The sequence below is a fragment of the Mytilus trossulus genome, chromosome 6, assembly GCF_036588685.1.
Source record: "Mytilus trossulus isolate FHL-02 chromosome 6, PNRI_Mtr1.1.1.hap1, whole genome shotgun sequence".
Lineage (NCBI taxonomy): Eukaryota > Metazoa > Mollusca > Bivalvia > Mytilida > Mytilidae > Mytilus > Mytilus trossulus.
Window position 1 is genome coordinate 32,861,722 of NC_086378.1, and position 24,950 is coordinate 32,886,671.

The window sequence follows — 24,950 nt, forward strand, 5'->3', positions numbered from 1 at the left end:
TCAAGTACTATAATTATAGGGTTGTTATTGCTTTATTCACAAATTGTGTTGAACTTATTTTTACAACAGATAATACAACAATTGGTACATAAAAGAATATTCATAAGTTAATATTTGTATAAATATATATTCCAAAGGATTTTTTAAAAATTAGTAATATTTTTCCCATTGACACACTGAACGATATACCATTGCAGATCCAAGGTTAACGCTCCAAGGCCAGTTGATCAATAAGTACATTTCTTTCAAACGTGCGAGGTAATTGTTTTGTTGTTAAACAATAGTTTAAAAACATTATTTACACTCACTTGAAACTGATATCCAAATTAAAGATTTTTAAAAAATGGTATATTTCCGCTTGCGTACATTTTAGTACAAGGAAGCCCTGGGTGTATAGTCAACAATAGGAACAAACGAGATACATATGTGGTACGATGATATGTATACGCAGGAATGGGAAGAAACAAATTTAATACCGGTGGTATACTATACAATCCTTTAATTTACAAATGTAGGGACACCACCTTGGTCACGTAAAATAAATAAATTTTCATTCCACTTTTTGCAACAAAGATTAATTACAAAAAAAACAATAATGACTATTGTGAAATGCGCAGCATTAACAATATTATAAAATTTGATATATATCTCGAATGGTAAATATTTTTAAATACCCTTATTTATACTACTAAAGGAAGATACCGATTTCATTGAGCCGCAACTCCTTTGTAACCATACAAAGTCGGAAAATATTTGTGATATGACGTATAATTGTAGTGTTTTGTACTTCCTAAAATTGTCTTTGAAACAATCTTTTTTCCACAGAAATACAAAAATTACCATGTCACAGTACTTGTCTTTGATGTTAAGCTATAGTGTCTGATTTCTTTATTTAAGAATCGTACTCATAATATAAAAAATATCAAAACAAAAAAACGTCATGTTTTCAAAATTATCCCATAAAGTAAAACAATGCTTTATACATACGCAACGGGTTTTGGAAACGGCATCTAATAGCACTTCACGTGCACAAGCCATGTAGAGATGCTTATACCCCAAATTCGTCGGATATTTTGAATCAGATATAATCAGAGAAATGAAAAATAAAGTAACTGAAGTCTAAGTAATCACAGTGATTTTTGTTAACAACAGAACAAAAAAAAACTGACAAAAACGTTTCTATCCTATATAAATAAAGCACAAACAAAATGGTTTCCGTGATGTCGACCGAATTAATTAAGTTTCAGTGCTTTGAGGTAAATAAATTTCTTTTCGTTATAAGGCTTAATGAATACCGTTATGCGTAGTAATTTGCGGTGGATTCACCCGTGCATAACTAAGCGGGAATTAAATCATTCGACGGTTTGCATTCAATCAGTCTACACGTTTAATTCAATTGCTGTTAAGGTCTGTTTGACTTTTTCTGCTTCATGTCTGACGAGGAAATCCAAAGTACTCATGAGCGTGCACCTGCAAGAAGTCATCATAGGAGTGAAGATGACAACCTTACTAGCAACCCTACAGCTGATGCTTTCTCATTGTTTTCCACTGGACATATGTCGTCTAACTGTCCCGAAATAAGCGGTCTTACAACACCAGCAGTTGCAAATGAGGTATTATCTTTGATTGATTTTAATTTATGTTTAGACACATATGAGTATGACAATGAGTTATTACAAGTTTATAATGTAAAAGGTCAATTATAGTTTAGCCTACATTTTTGAAATAAAAAAAAAAAATAAAACACTTTTATTGGCCGAGTTCAGTTTAAAAAAAAAAAAAAAAAAAAATAAAAAAAAAAAAAATAGTTTTATCTGGCTATTTTTTTAAAATTACTGATGCACCTACTTCTGTTTTTTTTTTTTTGTATTTTACGGGAGTCGCTAAGGAAGTTAGCACCCCCCCCCCCTTTTTGTTGTTAATCCTTTATCGATGTTGATTCTTGACATCAGACACGTGCTTCAATACGAAATGTTATTTAAAATTAAATACGAGGTTGTAAAAGAGTCCAAAACGTATGCAGAAAATTAAAAATAAATTGCATTTAAGTTTTATTCGAAATATCATCGGGGTACCTTCATATAGATATGCTTGTTGAATCACAAAAGTTTCTTGTGTTTTCATAGAAAAGTGACACTAAAGTTAAATATAACACTTCAGCTTTGTATTTTGTGCTGAGCCCAGCTTGTTCCATTTTCACTAATATGGTACTCCCTCTTGTAAAATAATGGCATAGTAAAGGATTCAATATAATTGTATATCTAGATTATGAACTTGGATTTGAAAATAATGAAACATTTATGTTAAAAGTGTCAAAAGAAGTATTGTCTGATTCATATTGTCAGCTGTGTTTTTGCCAAATTATGGAAAAAGTGTGTGGAAGCCATACAAAAGTTTTAGACTAGATTGGTTTTGTGTGGGACTTTAAGTGTACCTGAACAGAAAATGTACGAATATTTTGAATAGTATTGTTTTAGCACTTATAAATCTTTGTAATACGACTGCAAGGAAAGTTGCACGGATATTGGTAAACTCATTGCATTATCACCCGCTTAAGGTAAATTATGTATAATATTGACAAGACACTTTCATCACTTATTAAATGATCGATCCTCTTGGGACTCTGGAGTTAAGTTAGATCTCGTGTCTCACTAAAATCTCAAGGTCAACTTTGCGAGAATTTAAGGCAGTGATTTTGATTTGGAAAGCTTTCGGATCATTTTAAAAATAAAGTTTAAACTACTCACTGATTAACAAACGTAGCTAAATTATCTGAAGTTGGCAGTATGAAACTCGATTTGCCCAATCTAGCTATTGAGATTTGTTATTTTTGTATAGAAAATTCGATGTGTTTTAAAAATTGAGTGGATACCAAGAACTATGAATACTACCGCGGATCAGTAAGACAATATTTGATTTTGACGATTGGTCGTTGTCCGACAGAATTTTCCATTATTTTAATAAAATATTGAGACCTTTTAGCTTAGATCGGTTTGCTAAAAGTGACAATGCTTAACTCCCAAGATATGATTCAAAGTTGTTGTTTTTTATCCTTTAACAAAAGGTACATTTTTATAATTGATGCATTCACGTTTGACTGGTCAATCGATAATAATTTGCTCTTGTCACATGTATCGTTAATAGCTTACACTGTAAAACATATTCACTTATATGTAAAGCTAACGGTACATTGGGTATCCTTTACATGAAATCGACAGTTTTCTGGCCGATACTGGAGTCTGTTGACACCGGTAAATTTGTTGGCTTAGTGCAAGACACTGTTGAGTATGAAACCCCTTCTAATTTTATCAAAGGGAGATGTGCTGAGAATTCGGTTTTAAAAGAATATAGGTTTATTTCAAATGTGCTCGTATTGAAACTTGTTGCTAAAGTAAATGAATGAATTTTGAGAAAAAAAATCTTTATGCGGACCTTGCCTCTTTTTAATTTTTGATATTGTAACTGTAGATTATACCGTTTACATGTGTGTAATATGCGGACCTGGTCGTGGTGTTCTGTCCTTAAAGGATAGGATTTTTCTTGATGCTAAAATGAATGAATGAATTTTAAGTAAAAATTTCTTTATTCGGACCTTGATACTTTTTTGTTTTTTGATATTGTAACTGTAGATTGTACAGTGTACATGTGTTAAATATGCGGACCTGGCCGCTTGTATCACGGACCTGGCCGTGATTATCTGTCCTTGAAGGATAGGATATTGCATATCTTTTCACGTCTTGTATTGAAACTTGATGCTAAAATGAATGAATGAATTTTGAGTAAAATATCTTTGTGCGGACCTTGCCGCTTTATGTTTTTTGGTGTTGTAACTGTAGATTGTACATGTGTTTTATATGCGGACCTGGCCGCTTGTATCATGGACCTGACCGTGATTTTCTGTCCTTGAAGGATACGATATTGCATATGTTTCCATGTCTTGTATTGGAACTTGATGCTTAAATGAATGAATGAATTTTGAGTAAAAATTTCTATATATGGACCTTGATACTTTTTTGTTTTTTGATATTGTAACTGTAGATTGTACAGTGTACACGTGTTAAATATGCGGACCTGGCCGCTTGTATCACGGACCTGGCTTGATTTCTGTTCTTGAAGGATAGGATATTGCATATATTTTCATGTCTTGTATTGAAACTTGATGCTAAAATGAGTGAATGAATTTTGAGTAAAAATATCTTTGTGTGGACCTTGCCGCTTTATGTTTTTTGGTGTTGTAACTGTAGATTGTACAATGTACATGTGTTTAATATGCGAACCTGGCCGCTTGTATCACGGACCTAGCCGTGATTCTTTGTACTTGATGGATAGGCGAAACCCATACAAAAGAAAGAATTTAACTTTCTATTTAAACTGGATCATGATAATTCTAACCTGTTCAACTGTATGTTACTTTGTATGTTATAATTGGCTTATGCTTGATTTTTTAGATACAAAGAACTCTCGCTTATAATAATGGGTGATATCAGTTTTCATAAAACACACGTTGACACTATAGTTCACAATAGCAAGACCGATATTTATTGACAAGGTAGTATAGTTATATCATCTTCATCTTATACTAGAGCCAGATAAGCTTTAAGCGCAATAGGGTTAGACAAAACAATTTAGTTTGTATAGTTTACGAAGAGGAGGCGCTTCTGTTTCTTATACCTTGGCACTCTTTCGCCTTTTGTCTCGACTGGATGCTGCAAACCTACATCCCATAGTATATTTGTGTTTTGTGTTATTAAGCCTTGTATAGAAAAGAAATGCTTTATGTTCGGTTGAACCCGTGAAAAAGAACATAAATAAATTTCTTTTCGTTATAAGGCTTAATGAATACCGTTATGCGTAGTAATTTGCGGTGGATTCACCCGTGCATAACTAAGCGGGAATTAAATCATTCGACGGTTTGCATTCAATCAGTCTACACGTTTAATTCAATTGCTGTTAAGGTCTGTTTGACTTTTATTTTATTTTTTTTGGTTTTGAAACAAAAATAATTGTTGTTCTATAGGACTGGTACTGTCTTTCACACGTATGTTAAGATTATTCTTATAGAATTGTATAATTCAAAAGATGCACATGTATACCTTCCAAAGTTTCAGTATTTAATAAATTTTCTCTTTTCTTTCATTTACATGTAGTTGTGAATTGCTTCTAATTTTTGTAATTATATTTTGTAGATTGTTCAGGCTGTTGATCATACTTCTAGTGAAGATAATGTGATAAGGACTGTCTTTTGGCGTAATACCTGCCATTCTAAATTTTGTTTTTTCACATGTAATTATGTTCCGAATGAAATTATTAAAAGACTGGATGCTGCAAACCTACATCCCATAGTATATTTGTGTTTTGTGTTATTAAGCCTTGTATAGAAAAGAAATGCTTTATGTTCGGTTGAACCCGTGAAAAAGAACATAAATATGTTTTACATTTTGACATATGATTGAGTGCAGTGTTATATATATCTCTTAATGTAATTTAAGTGCACTAACATATATATCAAAACGATATTTTTATGCAATATTGTTTTTGCATTTAGTTTCCGGTATATTTTACTATAAGTTATACGTAGTTAAATAGCTTGGCTAAACCTGCGATTTGATTGGTCAACTAAACGGGGCCGGTTCATTGAAATGGACAGAACTTATGATATTTAGGCTAAAAGGTGTTTTTTTAAACACTTGGAAACTGAAAAATTGACAAAACGAAACAAATTGAATGTAAGGAAACTGTTAATGTGCTATTGACAAATTGCCATTCATTTTGTCGTGGTTCTAGGCTCTGTGGTATTTTCCCGTAACCATTGATGAAAATAATAACAACATGATATCAAATGGAAGTGATCATTAACTTTTTTGTCGAGTATACTTCAGACCATTTGACTTTCATTCATTAAAAAAAAAGAAGGAAAGTAGCAAGTTCCGCATTATTAAAAATTTAGATAATGATTGGAAAATGTTAGCATGATATTGACCATACAAGGTGTTTCTAGGCTTCCTAGTTTTCCCCAACATCCTTGATGAAAACATAACAAAATCATTAAATTCAAATAGAAGTGGTCCTTAACTTTTTGTCGAGTATACAAATGTTCTTCAGCCCATCAAACTTTCATTCAATTTTGATAGGAAATGTTCAAGTTCTGTATTATTAAAAAAAATAGAGAATTAAAGCCAATCCATTCAATTAAATTAAAACTAAATGACTACTTATGGTCATAATATATGTCGTCCATCAGTCACAAGTCGTCTGCTCATGATTTCCTCGTTATGTATTTTCATCATAATCTATCAAGGGAGAGGTTGATAAACCAATAATAATACGTTGAATTTTAGGTACTTCTACAGGAATAAGCTATGGCGGTTGATCCTAAGTGAAGCAATAGCATCTATGAACATTGAATTTTTCAGAAGATGCAAAAAAAAAGGAGTCATTTTAAAATGTCTTTCATATGTAGCCCGCGACAGAAAACTACATAACCAGATCTGTTCTTAAATGAAAAATGCTCATTGTTTGATAAATGTTTAAAAAATAAATGAGCAACCTGGTATTCTAACTTATTAGTTTTGGTGGGGTTCGTGTTGCTTGGTTTTTAGTTTTCCTAAATGTGTTTTGTGGTGCTTGTCTTTTTATTGATCTTCCATTTTGTCATGGTTTTATCATTTTGTTTTCGACCTATATTTTAAAATATCCATTCGGTTTTATACCTCTCATTTATAACATAACAATATTCGTCTAAATTTTTGTCAAATGTTTCAAGGGACTTTCTTGGATCGCAAATCTAATAATAAAGACCGCTATATAAGGCTGACTGGCTGCGTTATCAAATTAATTCTTAAAACTCAAATTAAGTTATGATGTTATTTTTATGTAATGCATATTATCGTTATCATTGCGTATCGTATAGAAATGTTAAATTCTTTACCTTATACATAAAAGTTTATATGTCAGGCATAAATAAGTCATTTAAACATTTCCATACAGAAATGCATCGGGTTTGTGAATAGTTTTATATTAACTTAAAAAATAAAGTGCAATAATATATTTTGTTCCATTCTACAATTAAGAATAAAGCCTCATACAACCATATGAGAGATCTTTAACGTATATAAGCTTTTTAAATAAGTAAGAAACACGATAATATCTTTACTTATCGACTTCATTTTTTGATATGATAAAGAAAAGGTCAAAAACTGGGACGGTAAAAATTACACGGTTAATCCTCCGAGGAAGGTTATTGCGTTAATTGGTTTTTTTCTTCCACTATTTCAGCATCGTTAATTATTCTTTTCTTATATATTTTTTTTTCTCGAATGTTGCTTAATTTCACAATACGTTGAAATGCCTTTGAAAAGCAATTGCACTTGTTATTTGGATTACCCGGTAATGACGTTACATTATAAATATTCATATATTTAACACGTTTCCAAATTGGTCACGTTTAAATGGATCAACGATTTGGATTATAAATACATGTGTGTCATATCTATCCAACATATTAATCCGGAGACTGATAAAAACTATAAAGGAATATACAATTTGTCTCAGGTCAGTTTTGTAAATATTAGTTTTTAGCGTATGGATCAGAATATTTTATTATTGTGACTATGTTTAAAAGGAAAACTTTTATGTTTAAAGAAATCAAAACTTATTTAAATTATTATTATTATTATTTTTATTATTATAATTATTATTTTTATTATTATTATTATTATTATTATTATTATTATTATTATTATTATTATTATTATTATTATTATTATTATTATTATTATTATTATTATTAAACTATATTTTCTCGCACACTTACAATATTATATTTCAAAAGTGTATGAAGTTAAAATGTTAAGAGCATAGGATCCTTTTTAGCTGCGGAACCGTAGCTCATAGGTCCTTATGTTATTTTTTGACTATTTGCGGACCATAGAAAATAACCTAAGGACCTATGCCAGTGGCGGACCCAGAACTTTTTCTAAGGGGGGGCCCTCTGACTGACCTAAGAGGGGCCCTCTCCAGTCATGCTTCAGTGATTCCCTATATAATCAACCAAATTTTTCTCACGAAAGGGGGGGGGGCGGGACCCCTCCCCCTGGATCCGCCTATGTATGAGTTACGGTTCCGCAGCTAGATCCTTTTGTGAACTTTCTATTTGTGATTTAAAACAAAAATCAAACATCCTCGCATATAGAATTTAATTGTCTTCAAGAAATGGTTCAAGAAACTTGATTTTCTTTGAGATAAGGAAATGTGTATTGCATGTCGATGAGGCAGTAACCCTAAGACAAAAAAAAATAACCAAGGAATTTTACATCATATATATAAGGTTTATGTATAGAGGGTCCCTATTATTGAAATCTTGTGGACTAAGATTTTATTTTTGAATTCTTAACGTCGAAGTATTTGTGATTAATTGCACACACTTTTTTCCTGAACAAATTAAATCAATGAATATATACATGTGTGTTTTATACTATCTGAATAACAACCCAGATACTGATTTATTGTCGGAAAATGGGGGATATGGGGGGGCGGGGGGCTTGGACCTTATATTGGAGTTTTAATATGAATGGTTAATGCATCGACTTCAAACAATTTTAAATTCTAACGCTGCCGATTTTTGAGTCCCCCTTTTTAAAATCCTAGATCCGTATCTGTAATCATGCCCTCCTTCATTCTTTCGTGACTTGTGACCGGATTTTTGTACTCATGAGTTAGATTACGCATACAGATAAAATATATTTTTCAATTAAGAATTTTATTTTTCTGTTTGCCTAAATTAAATTTCTTATTTTTGAAATAAATAAGCAAAAAAATATAAATAGAAAATTCGACATGTTGAACAAAATAAAGATTATTGTAATAGAATAGTGAAGTTCAGTATTTCACATATAATGTGACAACTGTATGTGGAAATGCTGATTTAGTACAAACAGAAAAATTAATGGAAACACTGTTTTATTAATAGATGTGTTTATGCATATGGAATTCGTATATTATAAAATACGGCCAAATTATGTTTTTTTTGTATATGCAATTCTGTTTAAAATTCCAAAAATTACGAAGTTTTGTTTTCTCTGCTTCACGTCCGTTTGATGGTTTTATATTTAAAAAAGTATCATATTTTGTAAGGAGCGTTTAAACTTTCAAATATATACGTTATATGTCCTTCATCATTAAATAGTTCAAATTCAAACATATCAAACTTAAGTGTAATTTAAAAGATATAATTTGTGAACATGAAAATTGTTTTGTTAAAAACTGTTTTTTTTTTTAAAGCGTACGGTGTTTTTATACATCTAGTTTTAAAAGTATTGATTTGTTTTGTTCTTGTGCTTATTCACTTCCGCATTGTTATCGTTGACGTCCTATGTTAAACATGTGTACGTAAATGTAATTATTTTCATAATGCTGACTCGACAGATTTTAATTTTAAATGTCAATGCGCGCTAGAGTTTCAGGGTAAGTACTATGGATTGTTGAAATCGTCTAGTTTTAAAAGGTTGTAGGAGTTAAAATTGTTATGTCAGCAAATTTTTAGTATAATTTAATTCATATTTCTATAATTTATATTTTACATCGAAAAAAAGTTGGACCAGAAAGGCACACGCTGATTAAGGTGTAACCCTTTGTTTCGTATGTTGATATAATCGAGCGTTTTGTTTTGTTATATCATGTTGACCTCCCTTTTTTGTTGATCTTTGAACTCGGTAATTTTGTCAATACTCTTTTTAGTATTCCAAAAACAAGGCATGCGACCCTATCTTATTAGAACAACAATTGCAAAACAACGACTAAAAACATTCTTTAGGGAATGGAGATTTTCAAAGAATTCTGTAGTCAAAACTCTGAGAGACAGTCGCTGTTAGTGTTCCACAACCATTATTCAGGTTATTGAGGCTAATAAAACATCATGGAATCATCATGGTATGCATTTAATTTCATGCATGCACTTTCAAGTCTACAACTCATACATGTATCATCATTAGTATTTACTGACGTATATATGAGTGAATGGTATTTTAAAAGTTGGGACGGGAAAGGGATGTGTGCGCGCGCGCTTAAGTTAACTATATTGTCCTTCAGTTTTTAGAAGAAAAAAACATATATTGAATAGAACACTGACTAATTCCTACACTGTAAGACCACAAAAAAGCTTTTCAACTTTCATTTCCCCCACACTCCTACGTTTTGGGTTTTGTTTTCCACTTAAAAATTTAAAATACCGATACTATATTGATAAGTTGATTGGTTGTGTGTTGGTGTCTAACGCCATATTAAGCACACTTAGCGATATAGTAACCACAATCCTTTATTAGCGGATAAAGTCATAGTTACCTATAATATATACTCGTTTTTTAATAAAGATTAGACCGTTGGTTTTCCCGTTTGAATGGTTTTACACAAGTAATTTTAGGCGCACTTTATAGCTTGTTGTTTGGTGTGAGCCAATGCTCCGTGTTGAAGGACGTACCTTGACCTATAATGGTTTACTTTTATAAATTGTTATTTGGATGGAGAGTTGTCTCATAGGCACTCATACAACATCTTCCTATATCTATTTTCTTTTGATTTTCAGCAATGGCTTTATCAAAGAGAATTACGAGAGATTTACTTCAGTGCAATAACTACAGAGTTCTAGTAAAGAGATGTATATGTGAGCATGCGGCAGCCGCCATGATGAATGAACAACACTGTGAGACAATTCCCCTAACAGACGACATTAAACCTTTCAGCGAGATCCCTGGTCCAAAAGGAATATACAATATACCATTTCTAGGAATCGCCTTACAATTTAAACCTTTTAGTGAGTATTTTGGGTGTTTTAGTAACATCACGCGATACAAATATTTAAAATAAAATATGATTGTGATAGTAACATGAAGATATAGAACATACTTTGACCCTGTATTTTTTTTTCCCACGAATAAATTGCATCACGTATAATATTTCATTCAGTCAGTTGGTTATTTGATACTGTTAAGTCGAAAGATATAATCATTACATGTAAGTCTATATGTATAATGCATTGTCTTTGTTATAATGCAATCTCCCCAAAAGAGGGCGTCAACGACTTATCATAGAAAGAGGAGCGATATGTTGTTTTGGTTTTAAGCGCTCTCATCAGGTTTTCAATTAAGGGACGATGATGATCCGAATAGCTGGTTATCGTCCAGTGGCAAATTGATATGCATATTCAGAACGAAAACATTTAAAAAATTAAACAGTCCTCGAGCAACACTGAAGAGATATCTATTGTCGAAATGTGCATCTAGTTTAGAACTATCCTATAACACATTTATTTCAAAACAGCTACTCAACATATAATGAATCTTTTTAAATATAAAAAAGAAGATGTGGTATGATTGCCAATGAGACAACTATCCACAAAAGACCAAAAGGACACATATTTTAACAACTATAGGTCACCGTACGGCCTTCAACAATGAACAAAGCTCATACCGCATAGTCAGCTACAAAAGGCCCCGATAAGACAATGTAAAACAATTCAAACGAGAAAACTAACGGCCTTATTTATGTAAAAAAATGAACGAAAAACAAATAAGTAACACATAAACAAACGACAACCACTGAATTACAGGCTCCTGACTTGGGACAGGCAATGTTCATGTAAAATAAACATCTATAATAAATATATGTATGTTTCCCCTTTTTAATCGTCTTTGAAGATACTTTATCGAAAACAATACATGATTGGTTACGAATAAGCTATGTTTTCATAACATCCAAGGGCAATTAAGTCATATGTTTATTTAGAGTGAGAAAAAGATAAATACTAGACCAATTTGGTTGGTTATAGTAATGCCTAGATGACAATTTGACACTGCAAATGACAAGAAAAGGGACGTTGGTTAGATAGTCTTATAATGCCGCTAGACATGAAATTCAAAAATATTTTTAACATGAAAAATCTAAAAACAAATACATCTTCCATACATACTTTGACTTTAAAAATATGCATGCTAGCTACGGGATAACAGTGTACTTGCAGCTTGAGGCAGTCATATTGTTTTCTTGAATCACACTATCTGAAAGCAAAGACAAATATATCATTTACCCCACACCTTTTTTAGTCATGCATTTATGCGTGAATCGATGTTTGAGTAAAGATAACAAAATGACGACGCATATCCATAACACACATTTGGAACAAAACAAAAAGTAATGTTTATCAAAACAATATTCTTATTAGAAACAAACATGTTATGCATGCATTTACTCATGCATTAAGCGGTCGCGAAAGAAAGTGACACTCACACTGCATTTAACAATCTCGTGGTTTCCTTATAATTTTCTTAGCGTTTAAGTTCCCATTATTAATATTTGTACATATATTTTCAGCCAATTACACTCCAAGTGACATGCCTGAGCTTTTGTGTAATTTACGAGACAAATATGGTGATATCGTCAGACTGAAAACTGGAACGTCGTCCATGGTTTATGTATTCCATCCAGATTATGCCAAAACTGTTTTCCAAGCTCAATATAAAGAACATGCTAAAACGCAGATGAAATTACCAGAAACATTTTTCAAAAGAAACAACATCCCAAAAGGAGTGGTTCTACTGTAAGTTTTAGTTTTCGTTATTTATCGGACTTGTTTCGACTTTGCTTGGCACCTTCGGCAAGCCTCGGTAGAATCCGCTACTCTCCTTTTGAGGGTACGGAATCGGCCGAGTTGGGACGAATTTGCTTGGCAATCTTGCGTTCCGCTTATATAAACACATTAATCTTTTCGTTGAGTGATATGAAAGGGATGTTCAAACTTCTTAGTCGAATACAAACTAACAACGCGATGGCAAAAAAACCAAAACAATCAAAATCTGTATATTTTTAAAAAGACAAACAACACTAACCAAACATAACTTTGTAATAGCCTTATTTTGTTCTGGAAAAAGAAAGAAGAAAACCATTGAAAAAAATACGTCGAGTGTCTTGCATCAAATTTCAATCAAGTGATTGAGTCAGATATATCTCTGCTTTCAAATGCAGACTTACATTGACTCTTTGTATCTAAATTTGCATTCGCAGAGGCGGATTAAGGGGGGGCAGAGGGCCCGGGTCCCCCCTTTTTGGGAAAAATTTTGATTGCTTATATAGGGAATCACTGAAGCGTGACTGAAGCGGACCCCCTCTTAGGTCAGTCAGTGGGCCCCCACTTATGAAAATTCCTGGATCCGCCACTAATTTGAACGATTGTTCGATGTTGGCAACCGGTACGAATAAAGTCGATGGTTGAAGCTACTGGGTTTTAAAATTACACATTCTGGTGTTCCACAAATAACTGTTGTTACGTACTTAAAAACGAGGCAATAGAATGAAGATTGATGTCTCTGATTCTACAAACTCCCGTGTATAATAGTTGGGAGGAGAGTAATCAGCGAGTAGATTACGACGACAATATATAAGTGATGAGCCGCTTTTCTCTGTCATTCAAAACGTTTTAAATAAAAATTTGAAAAAATAAATACAGAGAGTTTGTCATCAACAATTTTTGTTATTGGTAATTCTTTACACCTTAAAAGCATTACATAGTTCGTTGGTTCATATCTATAACCAGAAACGACTGGAGGCCAAATGTTTGGAGAGACAAAGATGTGAGAAATTCATCTGAAGATTGTAGAGCCAAAACGGATATTGAAGAATAAGATTTGATATCTCCTGGTCAATCATATTCAATAAGACCAGGTTCAATCCATCATTTTCTACCTTAGAAAATGCCTGTACCAAGTCAGGAATATGACGGTTGTTATCCATTCGTTTGATGTGTTTGGACTTTTGATTTTGCCTTTTGATTTTTGATTTTCCTTTTTGAATTTTCCTCGGAGTTCGGTATTTTTGTGTTTTTACTTTATACTATACTATACATTTACACGAACACGGAACAAGGACATATCTTGTGTTTTTACCATTAATGTTTTATTTCGGTGCTAGCGGCAAATCTTTGGTGCTCTTTGTGAATATGTTTTTTATTGGGGTTAGGTAGCTAGATTTTATCAGAGTTTAAGATCACTTTTACTTTTTTTGCTGAATTTAAGACCATATTTTTGTTATGTTGGTTGATTTTTGTTCTAAAAATCCATATCCAATATGTGTATTGCCAATATCTTTTATTGGTAAAAGAAAATTATTTACATTTGCAGTTAAATTTTAAATGTAACATACTATTTTGTTAGGCAGGGAGAAGAGTGGATGAAGATGCGCCGTTCAACGCAAGAAAAGATTTTACGGCCGGCAATTGTAGCGAATTATGTCCCTTTGATAGAAACTGTGGCAGACGACTTTGTAGATCAGCTACGTAAAACACAAATGATAAATGATCTCCATAAAGAACTTACAAACTACACAAGTGAAAGTAAGTTTAGATATGAATATACATGTAAGGTCAGTTTTGCTTTAAAATGAAAATGAAAAATAAAAAGGAAGGAAAACAAGCTAACGTGTATGTCATTTGGATCTCTGGTACAGTGTTGCCTCATTGACAACTACACCAAATGTTTTTTTTTGTACGATCGCAATGTTTTGCACTATATTGAATCATAAAAGGTAAAAGCACAACTTTTTTAGTGCTTTGATCACATTCATTTTGTGTCAGAAACATATGCTGTGGCAAATATTGAATCACAATCAAAATTCAGAGCTGTTATAAGCTTAAACGAAGTGTTTATGCCTGCTCCAACTGTTCATGGTTCGACCTCTGCGGTCGCATCAAGCTGCCTCGTGCGAAGCATTTTATTATTTCGGAAAGGACGAGAGAGCAAATTAATGTTGTTCATCGGTGGGTTTTAACAAAAAGCAAAATGGGATTCAAACTATAAGGTTATCTAAAAATATATTGCTTTTTATTTAAAATAATAAAACCAAACTAATTTATGAATAATATAAAAGCATGTTACCAAAATATAGATACGGAAATATGAGGCAACATGCAGAGTTTCAGTGTGACACGTAGCATCCTGACATGTTATATTCTTTATCTATAAACTCTAGTTTCATTATGCATTTTAAACATTGAGTGTAATATATTGCCTTAATACATTATTAGGTATTGGTATGTTGTGTTTCAACAAACGTCTTGGCTACCTCGATGGCACAAGTGACTTCGATTTCTACACAAATCTCCAGGAAATGCTTACCAGTTTCCATCAAGCTTTTTTCCTGCCTATTAAGTCATACAAGTACTTCAACACAGGAATCTACAAACGTTTTGAGTCGTCTACTCTTAAGATTTACAGGTAAGATTAATACCTGCACATGCGCTATGATGGTATCATGGTTCAGAATCATTTATTTCTTTATATTTTAACCTTTTTGGCCATTTTTCTCTATTGTTTATCTTTTTTGTCCATTTCTTTCTCCTCTTTTACTTTTTTTTTTTACCATTTTTTATTTTCTGCAACTGTTTTGACCATTGTTCTCTAATATGTAACTTTTTTTTTAACGTTTTTCTCTATTTCTTTCATTTTTCATCGGTTTTCCTTCCCCTTCTTTTGTGATCAGTTTTCCCTGCTTTTACTTTATTTACATTTTTTTTACAATTTTGTTTACCTTTTTCTCTATTTATTTTTCTCGTTTTTGACAATTTTTCTCTATTTTATTACTTTTTTTTACAATTTTGCTATTCTTAAATTTTCTTGACCGTATTTTCTATTCTTTATCTTTCTCCTTATTTTACCATTTTTTTTCTCTTCTGTAACATTTGGACCATTTCCCCCTATTTTAATATTTTCAAACATTTTTCTCTATTTCGTTTTTAACTTTTTGATCGTTTTTTTCTCTTCTTTAAATGTTTACCATTATTCTAGTTTTTATTTTGGGGGACATTTTGGGGAAACTTTACATACTTTATGTCTTTAAATTTGGGATATTTCTGACTTGCGTAATATCAAAAAAGTGCAGAGAATTGGTCCGTCTATGTTAGCAAAGAATTTCCCACAGAAAAAAAGCAATTGAAAATAATTGCGAACAAAAGAAATCGTGTCTGATACTTATATCACTAACATGTATAATATATAATAAATTAAATATAGATTCTAAATATATAGTAACATTTATTTTTATGGTTACTAATGACATGTTATATAAAAAAAATAGATCCATTAGAAATCATAAGTATTATTCCAATCACGCATTGATTTACGCTTATCGTCCGCATGTGTCTTCTGCTGTTAACACGTGACCAACAATGTGCTCTTACATAAGAACACCGACAATAGCAAGGGGTACAATCAAAATCACGTGATGGATATACACACACCGGAAGTTACAGTCGAACTCGCCGCTTGAAAGGTTAGTTGTTGCATTTTCTTGTTTATATCAATTAAATTTTGATTAATAAGTTGGCACACCGAATGTCGGATAGTATGTAGTTTTAAAATACACAATTGTTTTTGCTAGAAAGCGTGCAGTTATTGCAAACACTTCGACACAGTTATCTGTTGAAATTTTGGAACTGTTTCGAAGTGTTAGCATTAACTGCACGCTTTCCAGCAAGGATAATTGTGTATTTCAAAACTAGATAGTATCCGACATTCGGTGCGCTACCTTATTTATTAAATTTTATTGATATAAACAAGTAAATACGACTACTTACATTTCAAGCGGTCTGCTCGACTGTTACTTCCGGTGTGTGTATATCAATCACGTGACTTTGATTGTACCCCTTGAATAGCCTGTTGATTTAAAAACTATATTCGATATAAGGCATCAGAAGCAGAAAAAAAGGATAACTAGTGAATAATAAAACGAAACTGATGAATTCGAATTTTTTTTGTCTCGATTGCGTGCTCAACCAAACGTCGGTACAACGTACACTGAAACAAATATTCATGATTTATAGTAGTAATAGGTTAATTCATTTCAAAATTCTGGGCAATATGTAATTTCAATGTGATTTTTTTCCATATATTTGACGCAGTAATCATAAACAGTGAGAGCTAAAACGGTATGATGTGAAACTTAAATTACTTATTGTTCTTGTTAAGTTTTTGTGTTTAGACAGTACCAAATCAAACAAATCGACTTAAGTTTATTTGGCTCGATTAGTTTCTATAAAACTTTGACAAAATATTTACTTTGACCCTTTGACAAATTACAGTTGAACTACATAGTTTTTTTTTAAGGAAAAAAATCATTGTATATATAGTAGTTAACTGTTTGACAAGGATTTATTTTGAACATTGAGAAGTTAAATATATTATCTTTAACAATAGAACGTGATTAAAACATTCAGCTGATTTTTCTAGAGTTATCTCCCTCTAGTGTTATGAACCACTTTAATAGTTCGTAGAAATTTGTTCACAGGTTAGCAGAGCGAGAAATAAAATCACAGAAACAAAAGCTGATGAAACTAGAACGGGAAGGAAAATTAGAAGAATATCTGGAGAAAGAACCAAATTTTCTTCATTCTCTCTTGTCTGATCATAGAGTTACCGATGAACAAGTCAGCGTGATCATATTAGACTTAATAGGAGCAGGAATCGATTCGGTAAGTGACAAAGGTCAAGAATTACCGATTGTATTTGTTTCAATAAAGTAATAGTCAGTGGCGGATCCAGAAATTTTCATAAGTGGGGGCCCACTGACTGACCTAAGAGGGGGCCCGCTCCAGTCACGCTTCAATGATTCCCTATATAAGCAACCATTTTTTTGCAAAAAGGGGTGGGCCCGGTTCCCCTGGGCCCCCCTCTCAATCTCCCTATGATAGTTTCGGGTAAAACGACAATTGCATCTAAAATGCATGCCAGTATTTTTATGCATTCTAAACTAAGAATAGAAAAACTGTTATTTGGTTCCCAACTGGTTTCCAATTTATTCTTGTTATCCTTTTATTCCCAATTTAAAAACAGCCAATATGCATAGTAACTTATACAAATATATGTTTCATAGCTGACCTTGTTGTATATAATTTGTTCATTGTTGAAGGCCGTACGATATTACCTATTATAGTTGTTAATTTCTGTGATATTTGGTCTATAATTGTTGACAGTTGTCTCCTTGGCAATATTAATCTCACCTCTTTTATTAATATATAATATATGATAGTACTTTGTAAAATGCAGTTTGTGACATAAATTTTTGCATTAACATTTAATTATATTGATGACCGCCAATACTTAATGATTGCTATCGACAACACTTGTGGACATAAACGGCCGAATTATATGTGTAATGATGAAAATAATGATAATAACAATACTTATAATAAACGATACAAAGATTATTAGAAAGATTATTGGGTATTCTTTACTACAAAAATACCAGAACATGCACAGCAAAAAAACAACCACAAACAGCAAAGGAACAGCGCTTTTATTGTTGGTTTTCATCTCAAAGTCACAGTGAGGACTTCAACACAGAGCAAAAAAAATCTCACCCCAGTGAAATTTAAGTACGGAAAAGTCTTTTTTTGTGAAGTGGTTAATTTGATATGTTTTTAGCAGAGGTCAATATATTAACTTTTCGAAGGTCCATGAAAACGCATATTCACAAATGCAAAAATATTTAATTGCTTTTTAATTCTGTACTTACCTAACGTAATCATTAGAAGTTATAAGTAGTTATGGTAAACAAAAGACAAATCAATTTTGTTTTTTTTTAACCTATTACAATATGCCATTGTTTTAGTTTGTTGATAGGGACGTTAAATCCTATGCTTCATGTTGATAACATAATAACAATGTTAAACTACCAAGTTAAAAATTCCTGCTTAGTTAAAAGGACTTTGCCTGTCCCAAGTCAGGAGCCTGTAATTCAGTGGTTGTCGTTTGTTTATGTGGTACCTATTTTTCGCTCTTTTTAGTACATATATAAGGCCGTTAGTTTTCTCGTTTGAATTGTTTTACATTGTTATTTCAGGGCCTTTTATAGCTGACTATGCGGTATGGGCTTTGCTCATTGTTGAGCCCGTATGGTGACCTATAGTTGTTAATTTCTGTGTCATTTTGGTTTCTTGTGGAGATTTGTCTCATTGACAATCATACCACATCTTCTTTTTTATATTTACTCTAATTCATTGTTTCTCTTTTTACAGACTGCAAACACCATTGCCTTTTTATTGTGTGATTTAGCACAGAATCCAGATAAACAAAAGAAACTATATGAAGAAATTAAAAATGTCCTTGGAAATAGTAAAAAGGTCAAAAAGAGCCATCTTGCCAACCTTAGTTACCTTAAAGCGTGTGTTAAAGAAACACAAAGGTAAATATAAGTAAGATAATAATAATTCACGTGGATTAGAGATTGAAGATGAACACCACTTTTCTATTTTCTTTTTTTTATATACTAAAATCCCTAAGTTTTCAATATTGATAAGCGTCTATAAAGACTGTCGTACAAGTGAGAGGTTTAGCGCTATAAAACCAGGTTCAATCCACCATTTTCTACATTTGAAATTGACTATTTTAAGTCAGGAATATGACAGTTATCCATAGATGTGTTTTGTCATTTGATTTTGCCTTTTAGATTAGGGACTTTCCGATTGAATTTTACTTAGAGTTCAGTATTTTCGTGATTTTACTTTTTATCATAAATATCGTCATTTGATCCATATCGTTTTTCATCATTTTCTTTTTTGATTTTTTTTTGGAAATATCACAAATACAAGTTAAGTATGCTATCACTGCTCATGCAATTAAATTTTCCTGAATTCAAAGAGTTTCATATTAGTAGAACTAATGACTTATTTTAAATATTGTTCTCAATGTAATTTTTTAATTAGTCATATTTTTTTAACTGTCTATTTTGCAGAAAAAGGTTTCCAGTTTTCATTGGAGCACAAAGAATATTAGAACACGATCTCGTTTTAGGTGGATACCGTATTCCAAAACAGGTACATAATTTAATTTCTCACAAGTGGGACATTTTTGTACGCATAAAAATTATATTACCTGCACTTGTCAGCTAATCAGAACTAAATAAATCCTCTTTTAGGGAATAAAATGTCTTTATTTTCGTGGTAGTCAGAATTCAACCTTTCGTTTCAACTTACATATAAAAAATAATGTGATGGTATACGTTTTGAATCTCAACACTTGTAAATATCTACGGTTTTTTTTTGTGGTGGTCTTTTGGATTTCTATGTTGTGTTCTGTACACTGTTGTTTATTTAAGTGCCAGTCTGCCTAAGAATCAGGCAGTGGTGAAAACATGACAAAAAAAACCCACCGAATTTGACATTGATTTCAGTGCATAATATGTAGTTAAGCACAAAAATAACACTCATTTCCATTTTCTGTTCTGGTAATAGAAGATACAATTTGGTTGAAATGCACTAGAAATTAACGAATTAGGGGAGATAACTCTGTAATTTGCTATCATTCTAACCAATATTCTAACCAAGTTATTTGATATTACCAAACACACACAAACGAAAGACTAATATTTTTTAACTCAGGACGATGGTTAGTATTAACAAGCATGATTAGCTTGGTGGTTTTTTTCTAATCATGTTTTAATTTTTACCTAAATTGCCTGATTCTTACAAAGACTGGCACTTAATGCTTGCTATTCGTTTTTTTTGCCATGATATTGTGAGTTTTTTTCTCTTGTAATGAGTTTGAATGTCCTTTAAGTATATCTCGCCTTTGCTTTATCTTCCTCTGCATTAGACGTGAATTAAAACTCATAAATCAAACGTATAGCAGACTGTTGGTGTTGAGAATGTTTTGTTTCTTTTATTCCTTTGAAAAGAATTAACATCCCTGTCAATAAATAAGTATAGCTTTTTATCTTGTTATTTTCTAAATAAAAAGAACAAAAAATATATATCATAAAGTACTCTTAGACGACTTCAAGAATCACGATTTCTTTAAAATATTAGACAAAAAAAAGAAAGATATAGACAAACGAACAAAGGAGAGATATCGAAACACATGAAAAACAACAACTTCTTTTTAGAATTGCTTTTTATCTTGTTATTTTCTTAAATAAAAAAGAACAAAAAAATATATATCATAAAGTACTCTTAGACGACTTCAAGAATCACGATTTCTTTAAAATATTAGACAAAAAAAGAAAGATATAGACAAACGAACAAAGGAGAGATATCGAAACACATGAAAAACAACAACTTCTTTTTAGAATTGCTCTAGTTTGTATTGTAAAAATTTCATTTCCAGACGGCCGTTGCTATAAATAACGACGCCATGTCAGTAGATGAACGATTTTATCCAAGACCTAAAGAATTTATTCCTGAGAGGTGGTTAAGAAGTTCAGACGAAGATGTAACTATGGGACGAAATCATCCATTCGGAATGAAGCCGTTCGGATTCGGTCAGCGTAGTTGTCTAGGACAAAGATTTGCAGAAAACGAAATATACATCTGTATACTCAAGGTATAAATTAAATGTTAAATATATACAAACCTCAACTTGTGGAATGTTTTTTCAGCCGGTTAGAAATTAAACAAAATGAATAACCTATTAAGGTTGATAAATTATCCTTATAAGCCAGTATAGATTCCAGTTTTTTCAAGTTTCATTTCAAGACTGCTATTATAAGTTAACTGAACCAAAACTGAAAAGTAAAGTAAAAGAATTATATGAAATGAAAAGTAGAAAACATTTATAGTAATTAAGAAAATGATATGTGTTTTTGGTGGTCGTGTACCATCATCACTGCTGATCAAAGTAATGTTAAATGAATCAGGGAACAAGTGTTTTTGTTTTTCGAGATTTTCTTGAAAGTCATTCAACAAATTAGAATACTTTTTAACGCGTATTTGACACAATCCTTTTTTCAAATCGAATATAGAAAACCACAAACAAAGCTATCGCCCTTTAACATTAAACAATCACATGGACAGAATACATTGATTAAACAGAAAGACGTGGGCATTGTTTGAGTGAACTTTATATTATAACCTCTTATCTTATGGTCAAGTGTAAAACCATGTTAGTATTATATTTCAATTTAATACTTCCATGGTTAAACATTTTTTGTTAATGCAAAAGGATTTTTGATATGTAAATATAAAGATGTGAATAACAGAAGTAAAGATTTCTTCTTTTTTTCCTTAAAGACTTAATACTTATTTGAGTTCTTTAATTTCGTCCTGTGATTAAAAGTTTAGGGAATTTGGCAGGCTGAATAGAAAAAAAATGAAATTATTTTATCAAGAAAAAGAAAACAATCTATGTTTAATATAATACATGTTTAATATCAAATAAATAGTGTTTTTCTTAATTTTCAGCTCATCCAGAATTTTGAGGTATCACTGCCAGCGAATGTAACTGATATACCAACAGTTAAACGAACATTTATAACACCAGACGCTGAACTCAAATTATTCTTAAAGGAAAGACCAGAGATTGACGTTTGAACATAATAATCAAATAGAAGTATCTAAGAGTAACCTGGAATATTCTAAGAGTCGTTTAACATTATGTGTACTTTTGGAATATCTAACATTGGGTAGAAAGCAATTTACGTATTGCAATTTTTTCTTCTAATTTATAATATATTATAAATGAAGATTAGTGTGCCCTTTACTCAAAAGCATGCCTTAAAGAAGTTACCAGGACATTTATTATCAAACATCCTCATGAGATAGAAAATAGATCATACGTTTAACTCTTTTCGAGATTTTTTTCTAAACGTATATTTTCGATCAGCTGAATGAGGAAATTGTACGACGACTGGTTTACCTGTCTAACGTTTTACATGTACAGTACATTCTATACAAGAAGGTCATAACTGGGACCAGATTACAAGGACTTTTAAATTTAGATTAAAACGCATAATACTGTAGCGGAAAAAGAAGAAGGTGACCTGATAGGACAAGGTTTACCTTGATAAATGTTAAACTGGATTCCTGTTGTGTTCACTTATCTCTACAATAACTTTCGGTGCGGTGATGTAGATGAAATGGCGGACCTGATAGATAAAGGTGACCTTGCAAGAAAGTTGGACTAATACTCAAAAGTCAGGGCAAAAAAAAACATTTCACGAAGGAAATGTTATATCTTAAATGTATTTACTCGCAAATCTGACACATTTTTTTTTTTATAATTTAAGTTATTTAAGAAGTCATTTCTATAGTTGATTGAACATTAAAAACTTTATAGAAGTCGCAGGCGACACTATATTTATTTACATGTATTTGTTAACATAAAAGAAATGTATTCTTATATTGTATTTTTTAAAATGTTTTACAATGTTCTTGTTTTATTTTTTTACATTTTGTTATATTTATAAAAATTGACAAAATACATTTGTAACATTCGTTCTATAAACTTGTGTATATGTGTATGTTAGTATGTTGGTTATTGTGAATGTTTGTGCATTTATTTGTTTGAGTGTATGTGTAATGTTATTTATACCTGCAACGATGCTTTTTTTTGTGTGTGAGAGTAAATATGAATGGTTGTGTGTGTGTATGTTTATGGAGAGAGAGAGAGAGAGAGAGAGAGAGAGAGAGAGAGAGAGAGAGAGAGAGAGAGAGAGAGAGAGAGAGATTTTGTAAACGTATTAGATTATTGTAACTTGATGTTGTTATTTCAGTATTAAGAGTACAATTGGGGATTGAACACATTTTGTGGAAATAAAGAAAATTGGCAAAACCAGTGTTATTTAATTTTGTAAAGATGTGATCATTTCCCAGTTGATCACTATTAATGAACGGGCATTTTATTTGACTTATTATTATTTTATAAGATAAGGTCAAACAAAAAAAATTGTGTGTTTACTGTCACATGCTAAAAAAAAGGGTAGGGATTTTTTTATTTTTTAATATTTTTTTTTTACATCTATGGGAGTAAAATTCTGACTTTAACAGTGATCAATAAAAATAATGGTAAAACAACTTTAGGGTAGGGGATAAAAATTAAGGTAGGTAGGGACACAGTAAACACACATACTTTTTTGTTTGGCCTAATCTATAGACTATGTATTAGATATTAAAACTAACAAGATAAATGCACGAGGTGCTATAATGATTGAATGTTTCATGTTGTACTTTAATAAATAATGTGGAAAAAATCTAGACAATGACTTGTTTACATTTGCAATTGTTCTTTTTTAAAAGGAAAACAGTTGAAACAAACAATTTATAGTTAAAAATCAGACAGATTCTCAATGGCTGATGTTTAATCATTATTTCATATACTTGTACTCACAACTATAGTTGCTGTCCCAAATTAGGTATCCGTGATTCATTGGTTGTCGTTTGTAGCCATATGCATCTGTCATATAACTGTTTTTTTTTAATTCTAAACCAGGCCGTATTCTCAATGCTGTTCTACTTCGTACTTTATGTTGATATAAGATGTGGTACAGTGTCAATTTGACAACTGAAAGTCACAATTTGTAAAATTAATTATCTATAATAGGTCAAAGTATGGCATTCAACATGTAGCATTGGTTCACACCAACAAGCTAGCTATAAAATGCCAAAACAAAATACTAGTGTAAAACTATTCAAACAGGTAAACCTATGGTCTAATCTATATAAAAACCAGAAAAAGTAACTTTTTATATTTTGCCATTTATACTTTTTTTAATTCTAGCGTAACTGTTAAGTCTTTTTTAGATGAATAAAATGTTAATCCCTGTATCTATGATGAGTGATAAACTCATCATAGATACTATTCTATTGTTCATCAATGAAGATCTTACACTGACCTGAAATTGTCTCAATCTTTTTCTTTCTTTCTTAGTTGTCTCATTGGCAAGCGTACAACATCTCCTTAGTGTTATATAAAAATATGGCGTCGGACAGACTTTACTAGAACATGTAGAATAGAACAATTTATAATACATAAAACTGGTGTTTTCGGACATTGTGAAAAATTCTGATTCCACAAAATACTTGCGGTAAATCTTGAAATAAATCGCAGTTAATAATAGAAATGATACACTAACAAATGGGAATGTTAACAACCCAGTCGTCCAATAAATCGATATGCAAAATAGGTGAAATCAGCTCAGTG

General features: G+C 31.5%; 1 protein-coding gene and 1 long non-coding RNA gene across 6 annotated transcripts in view; both read left to right on the forward strand.

The window, feature by feature from the left end:
• The window catches only part of LOC134721144 (probable cytochrome P450 CYP44), a 49,952-nt gene extending 25,943 nt beyond the window's left edge, over positions 1-24,009 (forward strand). For 3 of the 5 annotated variants that reach the window (XM_063583942.1, XM_063583946.1, XM_063583944.1), the window contains exons 2-10: positions 10,580-10,807; positions 12,364-12,589; positions 14,199-14,377; positions 15,068-15,257; positions 17,326-17,509; positions 19,055-19,221; positions 19,771-19,852; positions 21,141-21,356; positions 22,214-24,009. In XM_063583942.1, coding sequence (XP_063440012.1) covers positions 10,580-10,807; positions 12,364-12,589; positions 14,199-14,377; positions 15,068-15,257; positions 17,326-17,509; positions 19,055-19,221; positions 19,771-19,852; positions 21,141-21,356; positions 22,214-22,342 — 1,601 coding nt within the window. In that variant the 3' untranslated portion in view covers positions 22,343-24,009. Of the gene's footprint in view, positions 1-7,265; positions 7,561-10,579; positions 10,808-12,363; positions 12,590-14,198; positions 14,378-15,067; positions 15,258-17,325; positions 17,510-19,054; positions 19,222-19,770; positions 19,853-21,140; positions 21,357-22,213 lie in introns of those variants that run through there. The other 2 variants (XM_063583945.1, XM_063583943.1) reach the window with 2 other exon arrangements.
• Positions 1,405-5,335, forward strand: LOC134723334 (uncharacterized). The gene is made up of 3 exons (XR_010108045.1): positions 1,405-1,613; positions 4,449-4,549; positions 5,187-5,335. It is a non-coding gene; the product is annotated as an uncharacterized LOC134723334 (long non-coding RNA).
• Positions 24,010-24,950: the final 941 nt, after the last annotated feature.